This window comes from Lynx canadensis, chromosome B2 (assembly GCF_007474595.2).
Source record: "Lynx canadensis isolate LIC74 chromosome B2, mLynCan4.pri.v2, whole genome shotgun sequence".
Lineage (NCBI taxonomy): Eukaryota > Metazoa > Chordata > Mammalia > Carnivora > Felidae > Lynx > Lynx canadensis.
The window spans coordinates 64118999-64140903 of NC_044307.1; the positions used below are offsets into that span (position 1 = coordinate 64118999).

Here is a 21905-nt window from a genome sequence, read left to right on the forward strand (position 1 = left end):
TCTAAGAAAAGGATGGGTTGTATTCACAGCAGTAGCAGTAGCAGTAGCAGTAGCTATAGTACCAGGCCACACCTGCATGTGAGTAGTTTGTATTATAGGAGAGGAACCCCAAGCTAAGGGGACCCAAATCTTTTATAATGGATAGTAAGTCTGTCTGACTTATGCCTCAGGGGGAGACTATCTCTACTAATGGAATAAACAGATTTGCTCTTTGTTCCAGTATGAGACACTATCTCTGACTTCTAAGACTGTTCGATAAACATACATCCCTGAAAAGTAGCATGGAACAGAGACAGTCAGTGTCTCCTTGCAAAACATGCAGAAACAGCAGACTGGAGAATTGTCTTTCAACACTTTCTTAACTCTGAATTGTGTTTTAAAGCATGTATTATTGATAAAGATGATTGTTACAGTACTTTTTTGAAATAGTGAAAAGATGGAAACCACTGAAATACCCAATAATAGGAGATGGTTTAAATTATAATAGTAAACAATTGAAAATAATATTATAAAACTATGTTTATTGACATAGGTGTTCATCAAAAAGTTAAATAAATAAACAGATTATAAAATATGCATGAGGTTTGATCCCATTTTTATAGAAATTTTACAAATGCACACACATATGAAGAATATATACCCAAGTATACATTTTAGTGGATAGAATCGTGAATGTTTTTATTTTTGCTTGTGTATATTTTTTTAAACCTCTTAAATGAATACTTCAGGCTTTTGTAATGAGGGAAATTTTTTTTTTGAAATTTAAAAATGAATAGTAATTTAAGAACTTCATGTAACAGAAAAAAACCTTCATGAATTTTAATGGAAATTAAAGAATGCTAATTCTCTTTTTGACTCTGGGGTTGCCTTTATGTGCAATGTGAATAATTAGATTATTTACTTTTTTCTTTACTATTTTATCTGTAATAGATAAAGTCCAGAGTTTCTTTTAGCAGTTTGCTATATTATTTATTATTACATAGATGTCACAAAGGGAAACAAATCTTAGAAAATACATTCTGTTAGAACATACCTGAAATTATAGATTATTGCTATTTAGTACATAAATTATTAGTAAGTATATTTAGTTGATTCTGGTGCTCTTTAGTTGGGATAGACTAAGTTAGGTACACTGAACTAATTTGCTTCATTGCTTCATTTTTATTTTCTGCCTATATATCATACTCTGAAATATGTTTAAATATTAATGGTTTTCTTAAGTTGGCATTTTGTTGTGCTTCTCGTGATTTTTTTTTCTGCCTTCTCTTACCAAGGTGCTGTCACCAGATTTGTCTTCTGAGTATAAATTGAAAATGACTGAAGTTCAAGCAATGGTAGAATTCTCTGTGGAGCTAAACAAGTTCTACAATGTGGATTTATTTCAGAGAGGGTGTGTATTTTAATCATGAAGATTATATATCTTGCATAGGAAAAGGTGTACAGTTTCCATTTAAATTTAATTACATACTTATATTCCAGTATATATAAGGAAAACAATGAACTGTATTCAAATAATTATTTTCTTAGAAAAATTTTATTTTAAAGTAGATGTTTGAGAATTATTCATATGAATTTAATGATAATGCTGAATATATGTAATGTGCGTTTATGATTTTGTACTGAGCCTTGAAAGGACTTTTATGAAAATGTATAAGATCTCATTTTTGCTTGTAAAAGCTTATAGTGTATGGGAAAAATAAAATATATGCACAAAACAGCTAAGTGGAAACAAAATGATGATCTTTCAAGAAGTGTATATAGAAAGTGCTCTAGGAATCAGAACAGAAAGACATTTTTTCTGGGTTAATATGTTAGGAAAGTCATTATGGAGAGTGCGGTTCAAAGTAGGCATAAGATGAAGTGAAAAACTCTTGGTAGGAGAGAGCAGCATGAATCAAGCCTTGGAAATAGGAATGAATATGCTATTTTAAAGAATATTTAGTAAATTAGATATTCTCTAGGAGAATTGCAGAAGAAAAGATAGTAAAGAAATGAAAGGTTATGTTTGTGAAGGGCTCTTAGTGTCTGGAGAAGAGTTGACAGTAGGGATTTGGGCAGCCATCAGTGGTTTCCAAGTAAGAATGAAATTATCACTATTATTACAACAAACACTAACATGATGAAGATTGTGATATATTAGATTGATTGTTGTAGAAGAAATAGAAGCATAAGGGACAGTTTAGAAGTGCTTGCAGTAACTCAGGGAAAAAAACCTAAAGGAATGTACTAAGAGTGGTAGTAACGGAACTCTGACTAACAGAAGTTGGGTGAGAGAGATTTTCTATTAGTTTTTGTTGTTGTTTTGTTTTGTTTTGTTTTACTACTTTTGGCTGCTCTTGGCTTTGCCATCTTGTTGAAAAAATAAAAACAGCTGTCCTCTGCTTTACATGGTCTCTCACTTCTCAGCAGGACAGGCTGAACTTATTTTTATGGCAGAGACAGGAGTCAAAGAAGGAGAGCAGAGGATGCAGGACCCCTTGAATTGCCACTCTTGTTACTTCCACTCCATTCTGTTGACTAGGCAACTTATGAGACCAACCCGGGAGTCTAAGTTGATAGTTCTTAGGCTAGTAAAACCTACTTAAAAACTTTATGAGGCTTCTCTGTGACTGATACAGTTCATTCCAAGCTCTGGAACCCACACCCACAATTGTCTTTTGAGACATGACTACTAGATGTAATCACTATTTGGGGATCAGAATTCTGTGGGATCATGCCCTTAAATTTCCTAAAAGTCCTTTTGTCAAATTGAATGTCTACTTAGACACTGTTTTAGTTTCTGTAGCAGTCTTAAGAAAGGGATTTATAGTCATATTCTTGGTATGATCTTTGTCCATGGCAGCATTTTATTTGGAAAATCTTTAAGGGGTTTTGTTTTCCAATCTAACAAGTTCTAGTCCATCTATATTCCCTCTAGGTCCTGTTTGTAAAATGACTAGTTCTTTCTTTAGCTCCTCTCTTTCTTGCAAAACCTTATGATACTTAGCAAGGAGCAACGAGTTGACATTTTCATCATTCTGCCTGGAAATTAGCCTGCTCAAGTCCCAAAGTTTCTTAGATACATTGTCCAACTTCTTCTAACTTATTGCTGACAGTGTATTTTACAAAAGTTTCTGTGATATATTACATGGGTTACCATTTTTAAAATCTCTGTAGTTTACCCATTTTTCTTGCTTCTGTAATTGTAACTGTTACATTAGTCTCCAAATCAATGCCATATATTTGAAGTTTTCCTTATGGTACATACTACTGCAAAGTTACCAATTTGTATATTAATATGTATTGTGGCAATATGCAACTAATAATAAACACAAGCTTCAAACACAAAGCTTGAATTGAAATGAAAATAAAACATTTATTTTTGCTCACAAGTCTGTGGATTAGCTGAATGGTTTTGATCATCTGGGCTGGCCTGGCTGACTTTGCTGGGCTCCGTTATGAGTTCACACTCAACTGGAAGGTTGGCTGGGTGCTAGCTGATACAGAATGGCCTTACTTGGGTGGACTCAGTTCTGTTTTATGATCTCTCATCCTCCAGCTTATTTTCACAGAGGAGGCAGTGTCCGAAGAGAGAATCATGCAAGAAGACCTTTTAAGACCTAGGCTTGCAACTAGCATTCTTCATCTCTGCCAGATGGTATTGCCCAAAACAAGTTATAAGGCCAGTCCAGATTTATAAACCAAATTAAGCAGTGAAAGTCTTAGATGCCTTACTAACTCCTCTGGTTGCTATGACATTCTCTCATTTAAAGTAAGAAATGCTGTATATATTTCTTTTGTTTCTCTCATTCATCTTTATATATATGCTGGTTTCCCTTTGGGTTTTATTCATGCTGGTATTTGACCTGTGGATCTTGTTGTTTTTCACCAGTAATAAATATTATGGGAAACTGATATAAGTAGAACAATTTTATTGTTTAATGCATACAGATATATAGATATTGGGGCATTGCATATTTTAAAATATTTTTTGAAATCATTTTTTTGTCTATTTTTCTTCAGTTTTTACCAGATACGTGCATCTATGAAAATTCCACCAAGAGTTCCTCACAGAGTAGAAGCTAGTTTGTTACATGCAGCAGGTAAGCCAAGGAATACTTTCAACATTTAAGAAAATCTGAAGCATCATTATAATGGCTAATAATAACATTTAATAATTATTCTTCTTTTGGAGGCGCCTGGGTGGCTCAGTTGGTTAAGCATCCAACTCTTGATTTTGGCTTAGGTCATGGTCTCGCAGTCTGTGGGATTGAGCACATTGGGCTCTGTGCACTGACCTGCTCAGAGCCTACTTGGGATTCTCCCTCTCTCCCTTTCTTTTTGTCCCTCCCCCACTCACACCTTGTCTCTCTCAAAATAAATAAATTTTTTAAAAAGTCTTCTTCCTTTAAAAAAATTACCATTTTTTAATTACAAATATAAGATACTAAAGGGTATCATTATAATACCTTTTATAAGAAATATATTTAAGGCCTCAGTAAAACAAGCATGATTATAGGTTCCTTGTCTTTTGATTTCTTGTGAAGAACAAATGAAAGAATGTATGTGAAATTTCCATGAAAACAAACGTAAGTAGGGGTGATATCAATTACATCATGTAAGATGTAATTTTTAAAAATATACAGTGAATGTGTACATATAATTTGATATATGATTACAAAGGTGTTTTATGATAAAGTTTTATAGTATGCCTTTGAGAATATTTATTAGCTACATTTTGGTCTGGATTAACTACAGTAAAAAAACAAAACAAAACAAAAAAACAAAACAAATGCCAGAAAGCAATATATAAGGTATAAGATGAATATATTACAACAGTTCAGTAATTTACTTACATTCTGTGGAGAGACCAGCATTAAAATGTCTGAGCCCAAACTGGTGGTCCTGACATAATCAGTGGGCATTTTTTAGCTTTCCTGATACAGTATACCCTGTTTCATTCTATACATTTAGGAAATGAAATGGTTAATGAAACATTCTAGTGAGTTAACATATATGTCAAATATGAATAATGAATTTTGAAGGTATCATTAAAAATAAAATACACCTAACACTAAAGCTATGCTGACCATAATTCACTCTATTTTTTAAATTTAAGAAAATATTTTAGGAATTTGAAGTGTTTAGGATTATCTTTTTAGTATCCTATGTGTACTAAAATGCTAGATTATGATAAATTGTAATGAATTGTACAAAGTGGAGAGTTTATTCTTTCTTTCTGAAGACTCTTCAAATGCTCAGGGAGACTTCTTGCTTATGACCAAAAATATGTACATTCTTTCTTTTAAAAAAAATCAATTTTTGTGTTGGCCTGGCATACATATTAAAGTATATATTTATTGTCACTTGGACTTTTGTAAGTCTGCTTTCTATGAAACACAGAGGTTAAAACCACTAATATTACAAGATAGATTTGGTCCTCCCTTTTTGAACTTCCTTAACCTAGTAAACTAAATGTCTTCCCTATTGTGTCATCTAAAGTTGCCAGTTGAAAAAAAGACCTTTTTATTTATTTTTTTCAGCTTTATTGAGAATTAGTCAAATAGAATTTCATATATTTAAAGTATACAGTGTGATTTGTTATATGTACATTATGAAATAATTGACACAATCAAGATAATTAACACATCCATCACCTCACAGTTTACTCTTTTTTGTGTGTGTATTTGTGCGTGTGTGTGTACAGTGAAAACACAAGATCTACTCTTAACGAATTTAAATATACAAATCTTTATTATTAAAGGTAGTCACCATGTTGTGCATTAAATAGAACTGAAAGTTTACACCATTTGACCTCTCCATTTCTTTCTCTCATCTCTCAGCCCCTAGCAAGTACAGTTCTGCTGTTTCTAGGAAATTGACTGTTTTGTTTTGTTTCCATATGTGATTCCATGCAGTATTTATCTTTCTCTGTCTGACTTATCTCACTTAGCATAGTGCCCTCCGGGTTCATCCATAATGTTGCAAACGGCAGGATTTCCATCTTTTTTATGGCTGAATAAGACCTCTCTCTTTCTCTTTCTCTCTCTCTCTCTCTCTCTCTCTCTCTCCCCCTCTGTGTGTGTGTGTGTGATACCACATTTTCTTAATCCATTCATCCACTGACAGATATTTAGATTATTTCCATATCTTGGCTATTGTGAATAATGCTGCATTGAACATGGGAGTGCAGATTTGTCTTCAAGATACTGATTTCATTTCTTTCAAACATATACCCATGAGTGGGATGGCTGGATCATTATGGTAGCTGTAATTTTAATTTTTTTGAGGAACCTCTATAAAGTTTTCTGCAGTGGCTGCACCAGTGTGCACTCCCACCAACAGTGCACAAAGGTTTCCTTTTCTCTGTGTCTTTGCTAACACTTGTTATATTTTGACATTTAGATAATAGCAATTCTAGTAGATGTGAGGTAATATCTCTTTGTGGTTTTGATTTACATTTTCCCTGATGATTAGTGATGTTGAGCAACTTTTTATATGTACCTGTTAGTCATCTGTATGTCTTCTTCAGAAAAATGTCTGCTCAGATCTTCTGCCCATTTTTTAATCAGATTGTTTTTGCTATTGAGCTATGTGAGCTCTTTTTTTGGACTTTAATCCCCTGAGATATATATGATTTTCAAATATTTTTCCACATTTTGTGGGTTCTCTTTTCATTTTGTGGATGGTTTCCTTTGCTCTGCAGAAGCTTTGTATTTTGATGTAATCCCACTTGTTTATTTTTGCCTTTGCTTTTGGGGTCAAATCCAAAGAACATTACCAAGATCAGTGTCAAGGGCTTTCTCTCTTATGCTTTCTTCTAGGAGTTTTTTGGTTTTAGGTCTTAAATGTAAGTCTTTAATACAATTGAGTTAATTTCTGTGAGTGATATAAGATAGGGGTATAGTTTCATTCTTTTCCATGTGGATATCCAGTTTTCTCAGCACCACTAGGACACTATCCTTTCCCTATTATATGTTGTTGGTACCTTGTCAAAGATTAGTTGACCATGTGTGTGAGTTTATTTCTAGGCTCTGTTCTCTTCCCTTGGTCTCTGTAGTTTTTTTTAAATGTCATTATCACACTGCTTTGATTACTATAGCCTCGTAATAGTAATACTATAGCCTTGCAATTAGGAAGTGTGATGCATCTAGCTTTGTTCATTTTTTCTTAAGATTGCTGTGGCTTTAAATGAATTTAGGATAGTTTTTTCCTGTGTCTGTGAAAAATGGCATGGAAATTTTGATAAAGATGTTATTGAATCTATAGATCCCTTGGGATAGTGTAGACATTTAACAGCATTAATTCTTCCAATCTAAGAACGCAGGATCTCTCTTCCTTCATTTGTGTCTTCTTCAGTTCCTTTTATCAGTGTCTTATAGTTTTCAGTGTACAGGTTTTTATCTCCTTGGTTAAATTTATTCCTAAGTATTTTATTATTTTCGATGCTATTATAAATGAATTTCTCTCCTTTTTAAATAATAGAGTGATTTTAAATTTATGAAATAAACATACTAGAAAAACTTACTTTTATTTTTTAATTGAAGTATAGTTGACACATAATATTATATTAGTTACAGGTGAGCAACACAGTGATGGGATTGCTTTCTTGATTTCTCTTTTGAATAGTTCATTGTTAGTGTATAGACAAGCAACTGATTTTTGTATGTTGATTTTATATCCTGCAACTTTAGTGAATTTATTGGTTAGTTCTAACAACTTTTTGGTGGAATCTTGATATCATGTTGTCTGCACTAAGAGATAATTCTACTTCTTCCTTTCCTGTTTGGATGCATGTAATTTCTTCTTAGTGCCAAATTGCGGTGGCTGGGACTGCCAATAATAGAAGTGATAAGAGTGGGTACTCTTGTTTCTAACTTTAGAAGAAAGATTTTAACTTTTAACTGTTGGGTATGGTGTTAGCAATGGGCTTGTCCTGTATGGCCTTTATTATGTTGAGGTATATTTCTTCTATGCCTAATTTATTGAAATTTTTATCATGAAAGTATGTTGAATTTTGTCAAATGCTTTTTCTGCATCTACTGAAACGATCATGATTTTTGTCCTTCATTCTGTTAATATGGTATATCATTTATTTGCATATGTCAAATCACCCTTGCATCCCAGGGATGAATCTCTTGGTCATAGTGCATGATCCTTTTAAAGTACTCTTGAAAAAAATAAATAAATAAATAAAAATAAAGTACTCTTGAAGGGGCACCTGGGTGGCTCAGTTGGTTAAGCTTCTGACTTCGGCTCAGGTCATGATCTTATGGTTCATAAATTTGAGTCCCGTGTCGGGCTCTGTGCTGACAACTCAGAGCCTGGAGTCTGCTTCAGATTCTGTGTCTCCATCTCTCTCTGCCCCTCCCCCACTTGAGCGCTCTCTTGCGCTCTCTCTCTCTCTCTGTCTCTCAAAAATAAATAACACAGGTATTGAGGAGAGCACCTTTTGGAATGAGCACTGGGTGTTGTATGGAAACCAATTTGACAATAAATTTCATATATTGAAATAAATAAATAAATAAATAAATAAATAAATAAATAAATAACACATTAAAAACATTTTTTTTTAAATAAAATAGTCTTGAATTTGGATTGTTAGTATTTTCTTGAGGGTTTTTGCATTTGTGTTCATCAGGGTTATTGACCAGTAATATTCTTTTCTTGTAGTGTCTTTGGTATTGCTAGCCTTTTGAAATGAATTTGAAATGTTACTTCTTGGTCAATTATTGGAAAAATTTGAGAAGGATTGGTATTAATTCATCTTTAAATTTTTGATAGAGTTTGCCAGTGAAGACATCTGGTCCTGGGCTTTTATTTGCTGGGAGATTTTTGATTGCTGATTCAATGTTTCACATTTTGGTCTGTTCAGATTTTGTTTCTTTATGATTCAGTTTTGGTAAGGTGTATGTTTCCAGAAATTTACCCATTTCTTCTAGTTTATCTACTTTGTTGGCATATAATTGTTCATTGTAGTCTCTTACCCTTTGTATTTCTACAAAGGATAGTTATAGTGTCTTCTCTTTCATTTGTAATTATTTGAGTCATCTTTTTTTCTTTTTTTTTTTTTTTTAAAGCTATCAACATCTTTAATTTTTTTTTTTTTTCAACGTTTATTTATTTTTTGGGACAGAGAGACACAGAGCATGAACGGGGGAGGGGCAGAGAGAGAGGGAGACACAGAATCAGAAACAGGCTCCAGGCTCTGAGCCATCAGCCCAGAGCCTGACGCGGGGCTCGAACTCACGGACCGCGAGATCATGACCTGGCTGAAGTCGGACGCTTAACCGACTGCGCCACCCAGGCGCCCCGAGTCATCTTTTTTTCATAGTCTACCTAAGGTTTGTTCATTTTATCTTTTCAAAAAACCAACTCTTAGTTTCATTGACCTTTTCTATTGTCTTTCTAGTCTCTATTTCATTTATTTCCACTCCAATCTTTGTTATTCCCTTCCTTCTGCTTACTTTGGGCTTAGTTTGTTCTTTTTCTAGTATCTTGAGGTATAAGTTTAAGTTGTTTGAGATTTTTCTAGGTTATTTGTATGGCAGAAATTTACATGTAGCTAATATCATTTACAAAGTAAGGTTCTTTTGACATTATGACAAATATTATTTCAGAAATACCCAATAGAGTACTTTCTTTTTTTTTTTTTAATTTTTTTTAATGTTAATTTATTTTTGAGAGAGAGAGGAAGGGGGGGAGGGGCAGAGAGGGAGGGAGACACAGAATCTGAACAGGCTCCACCAGGCTCTGAGCTGTCAGCACAGAGCCTGACGCAGGGCTCGAACCCATGAACTGTGCAATCATGACCTGAACCGAAGTCAGATGCTTAACTGACTGAGCCACCCAGGTGCCCCTAAGTACTTGCTTTTTAAGTGCCTTAAGTGCCTTTTCCTGGACACTGTCACTATGATTTTGGTTTAGGTTTTTTGTTTGTTTATTTTTGGTTGGATTTTTATTAGGTGTAAGTCCAGATTGAGTCATTGTCACTATCACCAGCTTCTGATACTAATAACTGTGTGTTATTGACTGTGAAATGTCAATTATCTGATAATTTACTAGTGTGTGGAAAGGAAGTATCTTTTAAAAATAGTTGATAGCAGACACCAGTCTTTAAAAGAGAAAGCTTGGGTTTGGAAAGCAATAGGATTTTATAATATATAATTTTAGTTTGTATGTGAAAATATTATTTATGTGTGCATTTTTTATAGCATTACACTAGAAATTTTTAAGAGGTTACATCTTTTTTATTAAATTATAACAGCCAAAATCAAGAACATGAGAACTAGATTTTGAACATAAGAAGAAAGTGTTAATTTCTTTCATACTTTTTCAAAATAGCAAACTTTTGTCTCTCATGTCTAAAATGTAATACCTAATATAATTTTTCAAGATCTTTTTTTATCCTGGGGTGCCTTGGTGGCTCACTTGGTTAAGCAACTGACCCTTGATTTCGGCTCAGGTTGTGACCTCAAGGTTGTGAAGATCAAGCCCTACGTTGGGCTCCATGATGAATGTGGAGCCTGCGTGGGATTCTCTCTCTCTGTCTCTCTGTCTCTCTCTCTCTCTCTGCTCCTCCCCCACTTGTGCTTTCTCTGTCTCTCTCTATCAAAAAGTAAATGAATAAACACTTAAAAATATATCTTTTTTAATGTTATATCAGTATATTTTCTTTTTCTCTAGTTTAGAATATCTTTCCTGTTTATGGTACATGATCATATCTATGGATTTTTACAAATAAAATGACCTTTAACAAATTACGAGGTGTGCATCTTTCTTCATCCCAATACCATTCCCAGCATGACTATCTTTTATATGTGTGTAGTACCCCACAGGTTCTTGTTTCATCCTCTGAACACCTCTGTGATAATGTGAATCTGGTATTTCAGTTGTATTTTCTGCCATTGTACCCCAGGATAGCCTATCATGTTAAATGTTTAAGTTCATATGAAAATTAGGTATAGTAGATCCAAAATAATGTTCTCATGTCCAGATGAATTTTTCCTTATCAGCGATCTGGAAGAACAAAAGAGAGGGAGAGAGAGCAAGCACAAAGAAAGCAACCAGTGTAGTCTAGTCTTAGAGGTACTGATTTGGTTCTCTTTTTATGCCCCTTCTCTTCCAAGATGTGTTTCATTTTAAAATAGTATTTAAGAGTTCCTGGAGTTTGTATCTTTTTAATACTAGTAAATTTGTTAGGAAAAGGTATCCTTCCCAAAAGTTTCTCTAGAAATTATTCCTGTGAATTTGGTTGACTTTGTTTTAATAAGTACAGATCTTTGATGTCTAGACTCATCCTTGATAACATAAATATATTCAGATAGGGGTAATTTTTCTTTATCTGGTGTGTTTATTCTCTTTTTACCTCTCTTCCTTAAAAATTCACTTTTTCTTCTAAGGGCTTGGATTTTCTCTATACTTTTATTACACACCCTATTTTTCTTGTTGGATTTGTACTATCATCTTAAGACCTTTCCTTTCCAGCACTGTATTTTACCATAATTCCTATACTTTGTGTATATTTCTGGAAAACTTTTAGAAGAAGAAAGAAAGTACTGATTTTGTCTTTGAGTTGCTGAAGGGCAAGTTAGATGTAGGAATTAGATGGTATCATACAGCTTATTGCAACACATTTAAATTATTTCCAGCATGAAATTGTGCTGACAGTGAGAGGTTTGAGTCAGGAAATAGCTGTCATTTGCAATAGCATCAGTCATAAAAGACAATGAGTATTTATAGAGCTGTTGAAAATTGATTAATAAGAAAATATTTACAGACTTCTACAACAAAGAAGTCATTCTTGATTCTAAGGAACTGTCCCCAGTTTGAAATGTTAGAGCACTATGTACTATTGTGATAAAAAGTGCAAATAACAACTCCCCGTTTCTAATAACGATAGCATTTTTTTAGAAAGAAACATACATTGTTTTATTTGCTTTTTTAATATCCACCCATCCCTTTTTTCTGAAAAAAAAATAATTTTTTGCAAATAATACAAATAGTTAAAAAATCTATTAGTCTAGAAAGATTTGTAGTGAAAACATAGTTACTTCTCTAGATGCATCCACTTTTCACTATTTCTTTAGTTCTAATGGTTTCCTTTATATAGGCTTTTTTACTTCCTGGTATGATAAATGACAACTGAAGATCACACTACTTCCTCCCTCTCTTCTCTGCTTTTTAGGAGATGCCATTATGCCCGTGTCATTCTTTGACTGTTTCTTTGACCTTGGCTGTAACTGTTAAATGATATATTGTTTAAACCTCCATTTTCGATTTTAGCAAATAAGACAAATCCTATTTTGTAATGCCTCTTTTTTCAAATTTTCTCTTTTCCTCCACCTTTCAACTTGTTAAATATATCCTTTGCTTTATGTTATCAAAGTTTCTAACATTCATATTCTGTTTTGTAACTGTAATTAAATCTTACTGTGCTTTGTCTATGGGTTTGTTCCAAATGTTGAAAACAAGTAAACAGCTTTTCATTTTTCATTTCATTTTCATGAGAGGGAGAGTACTTATAAAATTGAAACGACTATCCAACATAAATAAAGGATCTTAAGTTTCTGGGAAGACAGGACAAATCTAGTTACCATTTTGGTATTGATCTGGGTCACCTGTTACAGAGAGGTAGCTATAGATATATCTTAGAAGCTGTAAATTCAAAGATGTGGCTCTGTTGTAGTTAATAAAGTAGTGATTTGGAATCAGGATACCAGCTTCCTTTTATGTTACCTTGCAAAACTCACTTAACCTCTGTGAGCCTCAGGTTCTCATCTGTGAAGTGTGTTACCTGCTTTACAGGGTTGTTATGTGTTTAAGTGAAAGTTCTCGGTAAACTGTAAAGGGCTGTATATATGTAAAATATTATTATTTGACTTCTGGTACTATAAGAAAGAATGAGAAACAGTCACGTTTTGACTTACTGTGTATACTATTTGTGAACCATTTAATGCACAGAGCTAAAAATTATAATAAAGTTATTTTGATGATTTCCTGTGATATATATAATTGTGCAGCATAGTAAGTACATAGGATAACATCTCATGTTAATATGTAAATTACAATGTTTTTTAAATTAATAAAGCCATTTCTGGGATAAGAAGAATGAGCTAGAATGACCAAGGGCAAAAAGGGAAATCCGAGGGAAAGAAGAGATCTCACAAAAGACCCCTGAATTTATAACTTGTCAAGGAAATCTAAGTACCTACCCTTGCATTTCTATGCTTATAAAACTAACTTAATCTGTAGATAGTGTTTGAATTTGGATTTGTTCTGCCACTCACTCGTAAGTGTTGTTCTGCCACTCACTCGTAAGTGTTGTTCTGCCACTTACTAGCTTTTGGTCTTAAGCAAATTACTCTGTTTCTCTGAGACTTACCTAATCAGTGGAGGGAAATAATTCCTGTCTTACAGTGTGTTTGTGAAAATTAAATGAGAAAATTAGATACAGAGACCTGGTATAATGTTCAGTAAATATTGGTTCCCTTTGTCATGTCCTCTATTTCTACCCTAAATTACCCCAGATGTTAAAAAACTGAAATAAGGTGGACTCTAGGATCTCAGAAACAACTTGATTTAAGGACAATCATGAAGAAGGAGTTGCCCGTCAACCATATATGTGCCTTTTCTTCCTTAGTTTTCAAGAATTAGCCTTACTAGTAACACAGGATAACTGAGTGGTATGGTTTAACCTTTCTATACCTCCTTTGGGTCTTTTCTTCCCCTATGAAACACCTACTTCTTACTAGTGTAAGGGTTCCGTGATATGTAAGAGTGTACTGCATACCTATGTTTAAACTAGTTTATCAGTGTGACATAGAAGACCGAGCACAGGCTTTGGGGCAAACAGCAGTGGCATTTGCTCCTAGATAAATTATTTAAATTATCAGAGCCTTGGTATCTCTAAAATAGATTAGTTCCTGCACTATAAAATTGCCTAAAGGATTAGTAATAATATACATAAAGCACAGTGCCTGGCACGTAAGTGCTCTGTAGATGGTAGCTAGTAGTAGTAAAATAAAACAACTACTTTCTTCTTCTTTTTTTATTGGATAAATTTGACATACAATATGTAAATTTAAGGTGTACCATGTGTTGCTTTGATACATTTGTTTATTATAATGTGATTGTTGTAATAATATTTATTGACATTATATAATTGTAGTACAATATTGTTGCCTATATTCATTATACTGTACAGTAGATATCTATGGCTTATTTACTACTCCTTACAGGTTTGTATTCTTAAATAACATCAAACTTATTTCCCCACCCCCTCATCCCCTATTAACTACCATTTTACTCTGTTTTTTACGACTTTGAGTTTTTTAGATTCTACAAATAAGTGATAATGCATTATTTTTTTTATTTTTCTGACCTATCTCACTTAGCATAATGTGCTCAGGGTTCATCCATCTTGTTGCAAATGGCAAGATAGTCTCCTTTCTAACAGCTGAATAAAATTCCATTGTGTATATATACCCCATCTTTTTTATCCATTCATTCATTGTTTCTGTATCTTGGCTATTGTGAATAATGCTGCAGTAAACATAGGAGTGCATTTATCTCCTTGAAATCTTTTCATTTTCTTTAGATATATACCAGAAATGAAATTGCTGGATGCTATGGCAGATCTTATTTTAATTTTTTAAGGACCCTCCATATTGTTTTCCATAGTGGTCAGGCCAGTTTACATTCCCACCAGCAGTGGATAGGGTTTCCCTTTCACCACATTCTTGTTAGCACCTATTGTCTGTTGTCTTCTTGATAATAGCCATTCCAATACATGTAAGGTGATAACTCATTGTGTTGTTGATTAGCATTTCCCTGATGATTAGTGATGTTGAACATCTTGTCATGTACCTATTAGGCATTTTGATGTCATCTTTAGAAAAATTTCTATGTAGTTTTTCTATGAGACTGCTATTCATGAGGAGAAAGAAGGGAAATTGCATAAAACTTCAAACAATAATATATGAGGAAGGTCTTATTACTATATATATATATTTTTTTCTCTACTTTGATAAAAATTTCACAGCTAGATAAGCATTTGGACTAATAAGAAATCAACCCTGCTTGAACAACAAAAACATTTTTCCAGTTATTTGTATTTGACCAGATTTTTTCAAAGTCATTTATTCTAGATAAAATTTTTTGCGTGTATATGTATTCCTATCTACCACCACCCAGTGCTTTTATACAGGTGATAGCAGTTAAGAACAAATTAATATCAAGAAAAAAAGGAAGGTTGGGGCACCTGGGTGGCTCAGTCTGTTAAGCATACAACTCTTGATTTCAGCTCAGGTCATGATCTCACAGTTTGTGGGTTTCAGCCCTGCATCAGGCTCTGCACTGACAGTGCATAGCCTGCTTGGGATTCTGTTTCTCTCCCTCTCTCTCTCCCCCTCCCTCTCTCTCTCTATCTCAAAAATAAATAAATAAATAAACAAACAAACAAACGTTTTTAAAAAAAGAAAAAAGGGTGGAAATAAGGACTAGCTATCAAAGTAAGGAGGGGTTGTCCCAGTTATGTGCCTTGGCAGTGGTTAATTGGCCACTAGAAATAAAGCTTCAAATATTTTGACATGCTGGTAGATGAACCATCTGTTTCCTCCCTGTTAGTTGTCTCCTTAAGCTTTTCCCAGCTATCAACTTTTCCAGGCCTTCCTGTGAGAGCCATTGAAATATTTTGACAGTTTTGCTGAATTGTTAAGATTTTTCATGATTTGACCCTATCCTACATGTCTAACTTTATTTGCTACCATTTCCTTGTGGATTTCTCCCCATGGAACCACTTCCAGTTTCTCACATTTGAAGAGTTCTAACTTACTTCATATTTTGTGCATGTATTTTCCACCTCATTGTCTCCTTTGTCCTAGTTTAGAAGTTTCCTCTGCTATGTTTCATAACACTTTTCTATAAACATCTTTTTAACATCTTATAATTTTTTGTTATTTATTTTATTACAACACAATCAAACATCAAGAATCATAAAAGGAGATTGCTTTTTTTAGAGTGAGGAAGATTTGGGGTGCCTGGGTGGCTCAGTCGGTAGAGCGTCCGACTTCGGCTCAGGTCATGATCTTGTGATCTGTGAGTTCAAGCTCCACGTCGGGCTCTGTGCTGATGGCTCAGAGCCTGGAGCCTGCTTGGGATCCTGTGTCTCCCTCTCTCTGCTCCTCCCCCGCTCATTCTCTGTCTTTCTCTCCTTCAAAAATAAATTTAAAAAATTAAAAAAAATTTTTTTTAAATGAGGAAGATTCTGGGGTGCCTAGATGGCTCGGTTGAGCATCTGACTTCAGCCCCAGTCATGATCTCACGGTTTGTGGGTTCAAACCCCGCATCAGGCTCTGTGCTGACAGCATGGAGCCTGCTTTGGATTCCATGTCTCCCTCTCTGTCTGCACCTCCCCCACTCACTTTCTCTCCCTCTCAAAAATAAACAAACATTAAGAAAATTAAAAAAATATAATAAAATGAGGAAGGTTTAAATAAATAAATCTTCATTTTATGTCACTAATCCATTACTGTTAATAGTAACTGAATGAGCTCAACAATCATGAATGGAAAACTCAGCAGAGTTAGATCTTTCAATAAACTTGGCATAGCTTATGAAACTTGAGTCCATTTGGCATTATAGCCCTCCATTTTGCTTTCCCTAGATTGAACAGCTTCCTTCTGTCACAACCATTGTCTTTTTACCTGGCTTAAGAGATAGTGATAATTACATTGGCATTTGCTTTGGCCTCCAAAATAGGGAGTTAAGAGATTATCCCATTGTAGTCCAATTATTTGCTTGAATGTTTCTATTCAAACTAGATTGGGAACTCTGAAAACAAGGGCAGGGTTCTTATTTATGTTCATATCTCTTAGTTCCCGATACTTTAGAAGCTTAATAAATTATGGTTGAATGAATGCTTACTTGTTCACAAAATTAATAACAGATATCAGTACTAGCTGTTTAAGCAAAGGGAATATAAATGTGAAAGATAATGATAGGAATAAAATATAAAACATAAATTATCACAACTTAATGTAAGTATTCATAGGCCTCTATCACAGGTCTCTAAAAGTGTAGATCAGATGTTTGGGTTAGCAGATAACTGACAGGCAAAGTGACAATAGAGTTCTTTCAACAAGAAATTAGGGCACTAAATTAAGTTTGATGAAAGTTCAAGTATTCAATAAATACATGCTAAGGGCTTATTATGTGTAAGACATAGTGCTCACTCCTAAATTATAGCAATGAAAATGATATATGTGGTCCTGACCTCATTGATGGAAGTTATCATCTAGTAAAGATTAAAAAGCACAGAGTGTTTCACATTCAAAACAAGAAAAGAACTATACACATATGTTTGGGTCTTTTTGTTTCTAAGACTCTTCGGTAATAGCAATATAAAACACAAAAAAGGATGGGGCGCCTGGGTGGCGCAGTCGGTTAAGCGTCCGACTTCAGCCAGGTCACGATCTCGCGGTCCGTGAGTTCGAGCCCCGCGTCAGGCTCCGGGCTGATGGCTCGGAGCCTGGAGCCTGTTTCTGATTCTGTGTCTCCCTCTCACTCTGCCCCTCCCCCATTCATGCTCTGTCTCTCTCTGTCCCAAAAATAAAAAATAAACATTGAAAAAAAAATTAAAAAAAAAAAAAAACACAAAAAAGGAATAGTAAAATATTTCAGTAAGTTTTTGCAGGCAGAAAACAGAAGTGAGAGCTGAACTGCTTTTTAAGGACACCTTCTCCCAGGGATTTCAGGAAGGTACAGCAGGTGAAGGGAAATAAGGGGTGGGCCTGAAATCAGAGATGAATTAAAGGTCTGTAATCAGGTCAGCTGTTATAGTTGGCCACCCCAGACCCAACTGCAGTATGTCAGGAAGATTAGTGTTTACCTTAGGATAAACACGTGGGGACTTTTCTCTAAGTAAATTGCCATGAGATATTAACATATTAATGCTTCAGAGTAAAGCACATTCTTTTTTGCGTGTGTTAAAAATCTACTCTCAACAGACTTTACAGTATATAGTACAGTGTTGCTATAATTTAGGAGTGCACATTGTTGTACAGCAGAGTTCTAGAGCTTTTTAACTTTGCATGACTGAAACTCTGTACCACTGAATAGCAGTTCCTGATTTCTCCCTCCCTGCGGCCCCTAGCAACCACTATTCTACTTTCTTTGATGAGTTTGACTATTTTAGATAGCACATATAAATAGAATCATGCAGCGTTTGGCCTGTTTCACTTAGCTTAAGTTGTCATGGTCTATCCATATGTTGCTGCATATTATAGGATTTCCTTTTATTAAGGTTGAAAATATTCTATTGTATAAATCATTTTCTTTACCCATTCACCTACTTACGGACAGGTTATTTCTACCACTTAGCTATTGTGAATCATGCGGCAGTGAATTATGGAAGTGCAGATATATCTTCAAGATCCTGTTTTCAATTCTTTGGGATAAATAGCAGATGTATAATTGCTGGATCATATGATAGTTCTATTTTTAATTTTTTGAGGAACCTTCATTCTGTTTCCAGTAGTGGCAACACCATTTTACATTCTCACCAATAGTGTACAAGTGTTCCAGTTTCTCCACAAGTGCTGACCCTATACATAATACCACTATATGGAGTAAGAAGAATGTGAGACATGGACCTTGACTTCAAGAAGTTTATATTCCTTCTCTTCAGATTCTCTCCCTTTCCATCTTCATTTGACTCTTTTTTATGGTATTGTCAAATACCATCATCAATAGGGTCTTTCCTGAGATCCCAGACAAGGTTCACCCTCATAAGATAACATAGCACTCTATTTCTGTTATACTCAGTACAGATGTAATTTACAGAATTTGAGGAGGAAAGGGAAAGTGGGTTTTTTTTTTCCTTTGGTTTGGTGTACTTAACTTGAAACAATGTATGTCACAGAGTAACTGTACAACACATATTTAGAATTTTTATGAAGATCACACATTTTTGAAGATCATATAAGACATTATTTTATTAAATAATAAAATGAATACCCAAATACTCATTCCTTCATTTAAGAAATACAACATTGTTGGGGTGCCTGGGTAGCTCAGTCGGTTGAGTATCTGACTTCGGCTCAGGTCATGATCTCATGGTTTGTGAGTTTGAGCCCCACATCGGGCTCTGTGCTGACAGCTCAGAGCCTGGAGCCTGCTTCGCATCCTGTGTCTCCCTCTCTGTCTGCCCTCCACTGCTCATGCTTTCTCTCTCTCTCTCAAAAATAAATAAAAACATTAAAAAAGAAAAAAAGAAATAGAACATTACTACTACCATAAAAACCTCCTGTATACCCCACCTCATTTTTGTGTTAATCATTCTTTTTGCTTTCTGTATAGTTTTATCACCTGTGAATGTCATCCAAGTATATATCTGGTTGAGTTGGAGAAACTGAATAGTAAGCACAAGCCTAGTTGTGTAAGAAAGCTGTAGTATCACTACTGTTAAAAGAAGTCTCCCAGAGAAAAAGCTGAATGAAGTCTCTGGGTCATAGTACGCTTCTGTATTCTAAAAAGTTTTAAGACCCCTTTTTGGGGGAAGTTAGCCGACAAGGTCAGGAGTGAATCATGTGAAATTTAGATCTCATCACAGTGCTTCTGGTAAGTTTGTAACACGATGAAGTATTAGATAACAAACACATTGAGTAGGCTGATTTGCCTCTAAACTTAACATTTAACTTTTCTTCCTCCAAGGGAATGGGTCAAAGCAGAAACCTTCTGTTCAGTGAAAAGACTGCCCTCTTATGATCTAGGCAATAGGGCAGAAACTTCCATCAGTGTGCCCTCAGATAAATTGAGCAGTGAAAAGAATCTGGTCAAGCTTTTAATCTGTTCTTAAGTTAAAAAATGATACCATGGCAGCAAGAATCTTTCATATGACAGACCTCAAAATATCTATTTGTTGAGGCACACTAATCCAATATTTATTAGCCACGTTCTAGAACTAAGGCAGAAGAAGGGCTCTTAGTACCTCACCCTAAGTCATCCCTTCACTAGGTTTGCCCTTTTCATCCTACACAGGTTCTGACCTCAGGCCACCACTCCATATGGATACCTTCTTATTCCATTTGAACTCTGGTGCCCCACTCTAGGCTCCCTGCTGTGCAGAGATACCCACCTTGTTGAAATGTTTAGATTCCACCTTGTTGGAATGACCTGACACCAACAACCTGGACGGAGGTAGAACAAACTTGACATGTAAAGGGCATGGTCTTCCATGAGACTGATCTTACTTCAGACATAAGGTGCCACTTAAAGGGTCCACTGGCTACCCTCATTTCTGATTAGATAGCAACAAATTTGGGGTTCCCATTACACTTCAGGTGTGATAATTCACTGAAACAACGCACAGAACTCAGGAAAGCACTCTACTTATTATTATAGTTTTATTATAGCAAAGGGATACATATCAGAGCCAGCCAAAAGAAGAGGTGCATAGGGCAAGGTCTGGAAGGGTTCCAGATTTGTAAAGCTTCTTTGTTCTCTCTGCAAGGAGTCAGGACCTATTACCCTCCCAGAAAGTTTGCATGTGACAATATGTAGAATATTGCCAATCAGGAAAGCTCACCTGATTGAATCATTGCTCAGTCTTCAGCCCCCTTCCCCTCACTGGAGGTTGAGCTTAAACCATGTGGGTCAGTCGCCAACTCTGTAGTCACGTAGTTGATCTTGTGTGGCCAGCCTCCATCCTGAGTCATCTCCTTACCATTATTTGGGCCTACCATGAGTAACTCGTCACTGGGAAATTCTAAGGATTTAGAGGCCACTTACAAGGAATTGGGACAAAAGCCAAACTCTTTATTCCAAGGATTTAGAGGTTGCCACCCAGCAACCAGAACAGTGGCCAATCAAATTCTTCAGTATGCATCTATGGAAAACTAAATTGCTTCCTTCTGCGTGTACAGATCAATTGTTCCTTTTAAAAGAATCTACCTTGAGATTCCTCATTTACCTTCTCAGATTAAGATAAGTTGTACAAAAATTTTATGATGGTTGTAATGTACTTATTTATTCATTTTTTTACATAGAAAGTAGTAAACTTTCAGAAATGTTCTAATACTGCTATGTAAAATGGTAATGGTACTGGAGTAATACAGTAAAACTTATGGTATTTTAAAGTATTAATTTACTTGTATTGTGTTTTTACTTTTTACCTGTCAGTTACATATCTTATCTGTTTTAGGTATGACTTTAGCCTTTCCAGCTTCAGTTCATGATTCTCTGATTTGCAGTAAAACATTTCAAATTCTATATAAAAATGAGGAGGTTGTTTTAAATGATGTCATGATCTTCAAAGTTAAAATGTTGTTGGATGAAAAAAAGGTAAACATCTCTTCATATATATTTAGATAAATATTTTTTATAGAGCCTCAAGGCTTATTTCTAACTTTGTGTAAGTATTCAAAAATATCTTACATTGTAATTTCTCTTGAGATTGAAGAAACCCTTGAAGAAATGAATTTTCTGTTATCTTTGGATCTACACTTCACAGATGGAGATTATTCGTAAGTAGACTAATCAAACAATTAAAAATCTTTCGTTTCTCATAACTGGTATCTATTCTCCATTTTGTTAGAAATCTAGCCTGTCCCTTTCTTGTTTATTTAAACTACTTCTGTCTAGATACCATATGTTTTCACTCATAGATGGATCTTGAGAAACTTAACAGAAGACCATGGGGGAGTGCAAGGGGAAAAAAAACAGTTACAGAGAGGGAGGGAGGCAAACTATAAGAGACTCTTGGATACTGAGAACAAACTGAGGGTTGATGGAGGGTGGGGGGAGAGAGGAAAGTGGGTGATGAGCATTGAGGAGGGCAATTGTTGGGATGAGCACTGGGTGTTATATGGAAACCAATTTGTCAATAAATTATATTAAAAAATAAAATTAAATAAACTACTTCTGTC

General features: G+C 34.8%; 1 protein-coding gene across 1 annotated transcript in view; it reads left to right on the top strand.

Moving 5' to 3' along the window:
* FAM135A (family with sequence similarity 135 member A) overlaps window positions 1-21905 on the top strand; it is a 121782-nt gene that overhangs the window by 15591 nt on the left and 84286 nt on the right. The window contains 4 exon segments of the mRNA XM_030315786.1: window positions 1275-1390; window positions 4003-4082; window positions 21182-21321; window positions 21433-21503. Coding sequence (XP_030171646.1) covers window positions 1314-1390; window positions 4003-4082; window positions 21182-21321; window positions 21433-21503 — 368 coding nt within the window. The 5' untranslated portion in view covers window positions 1275-1313.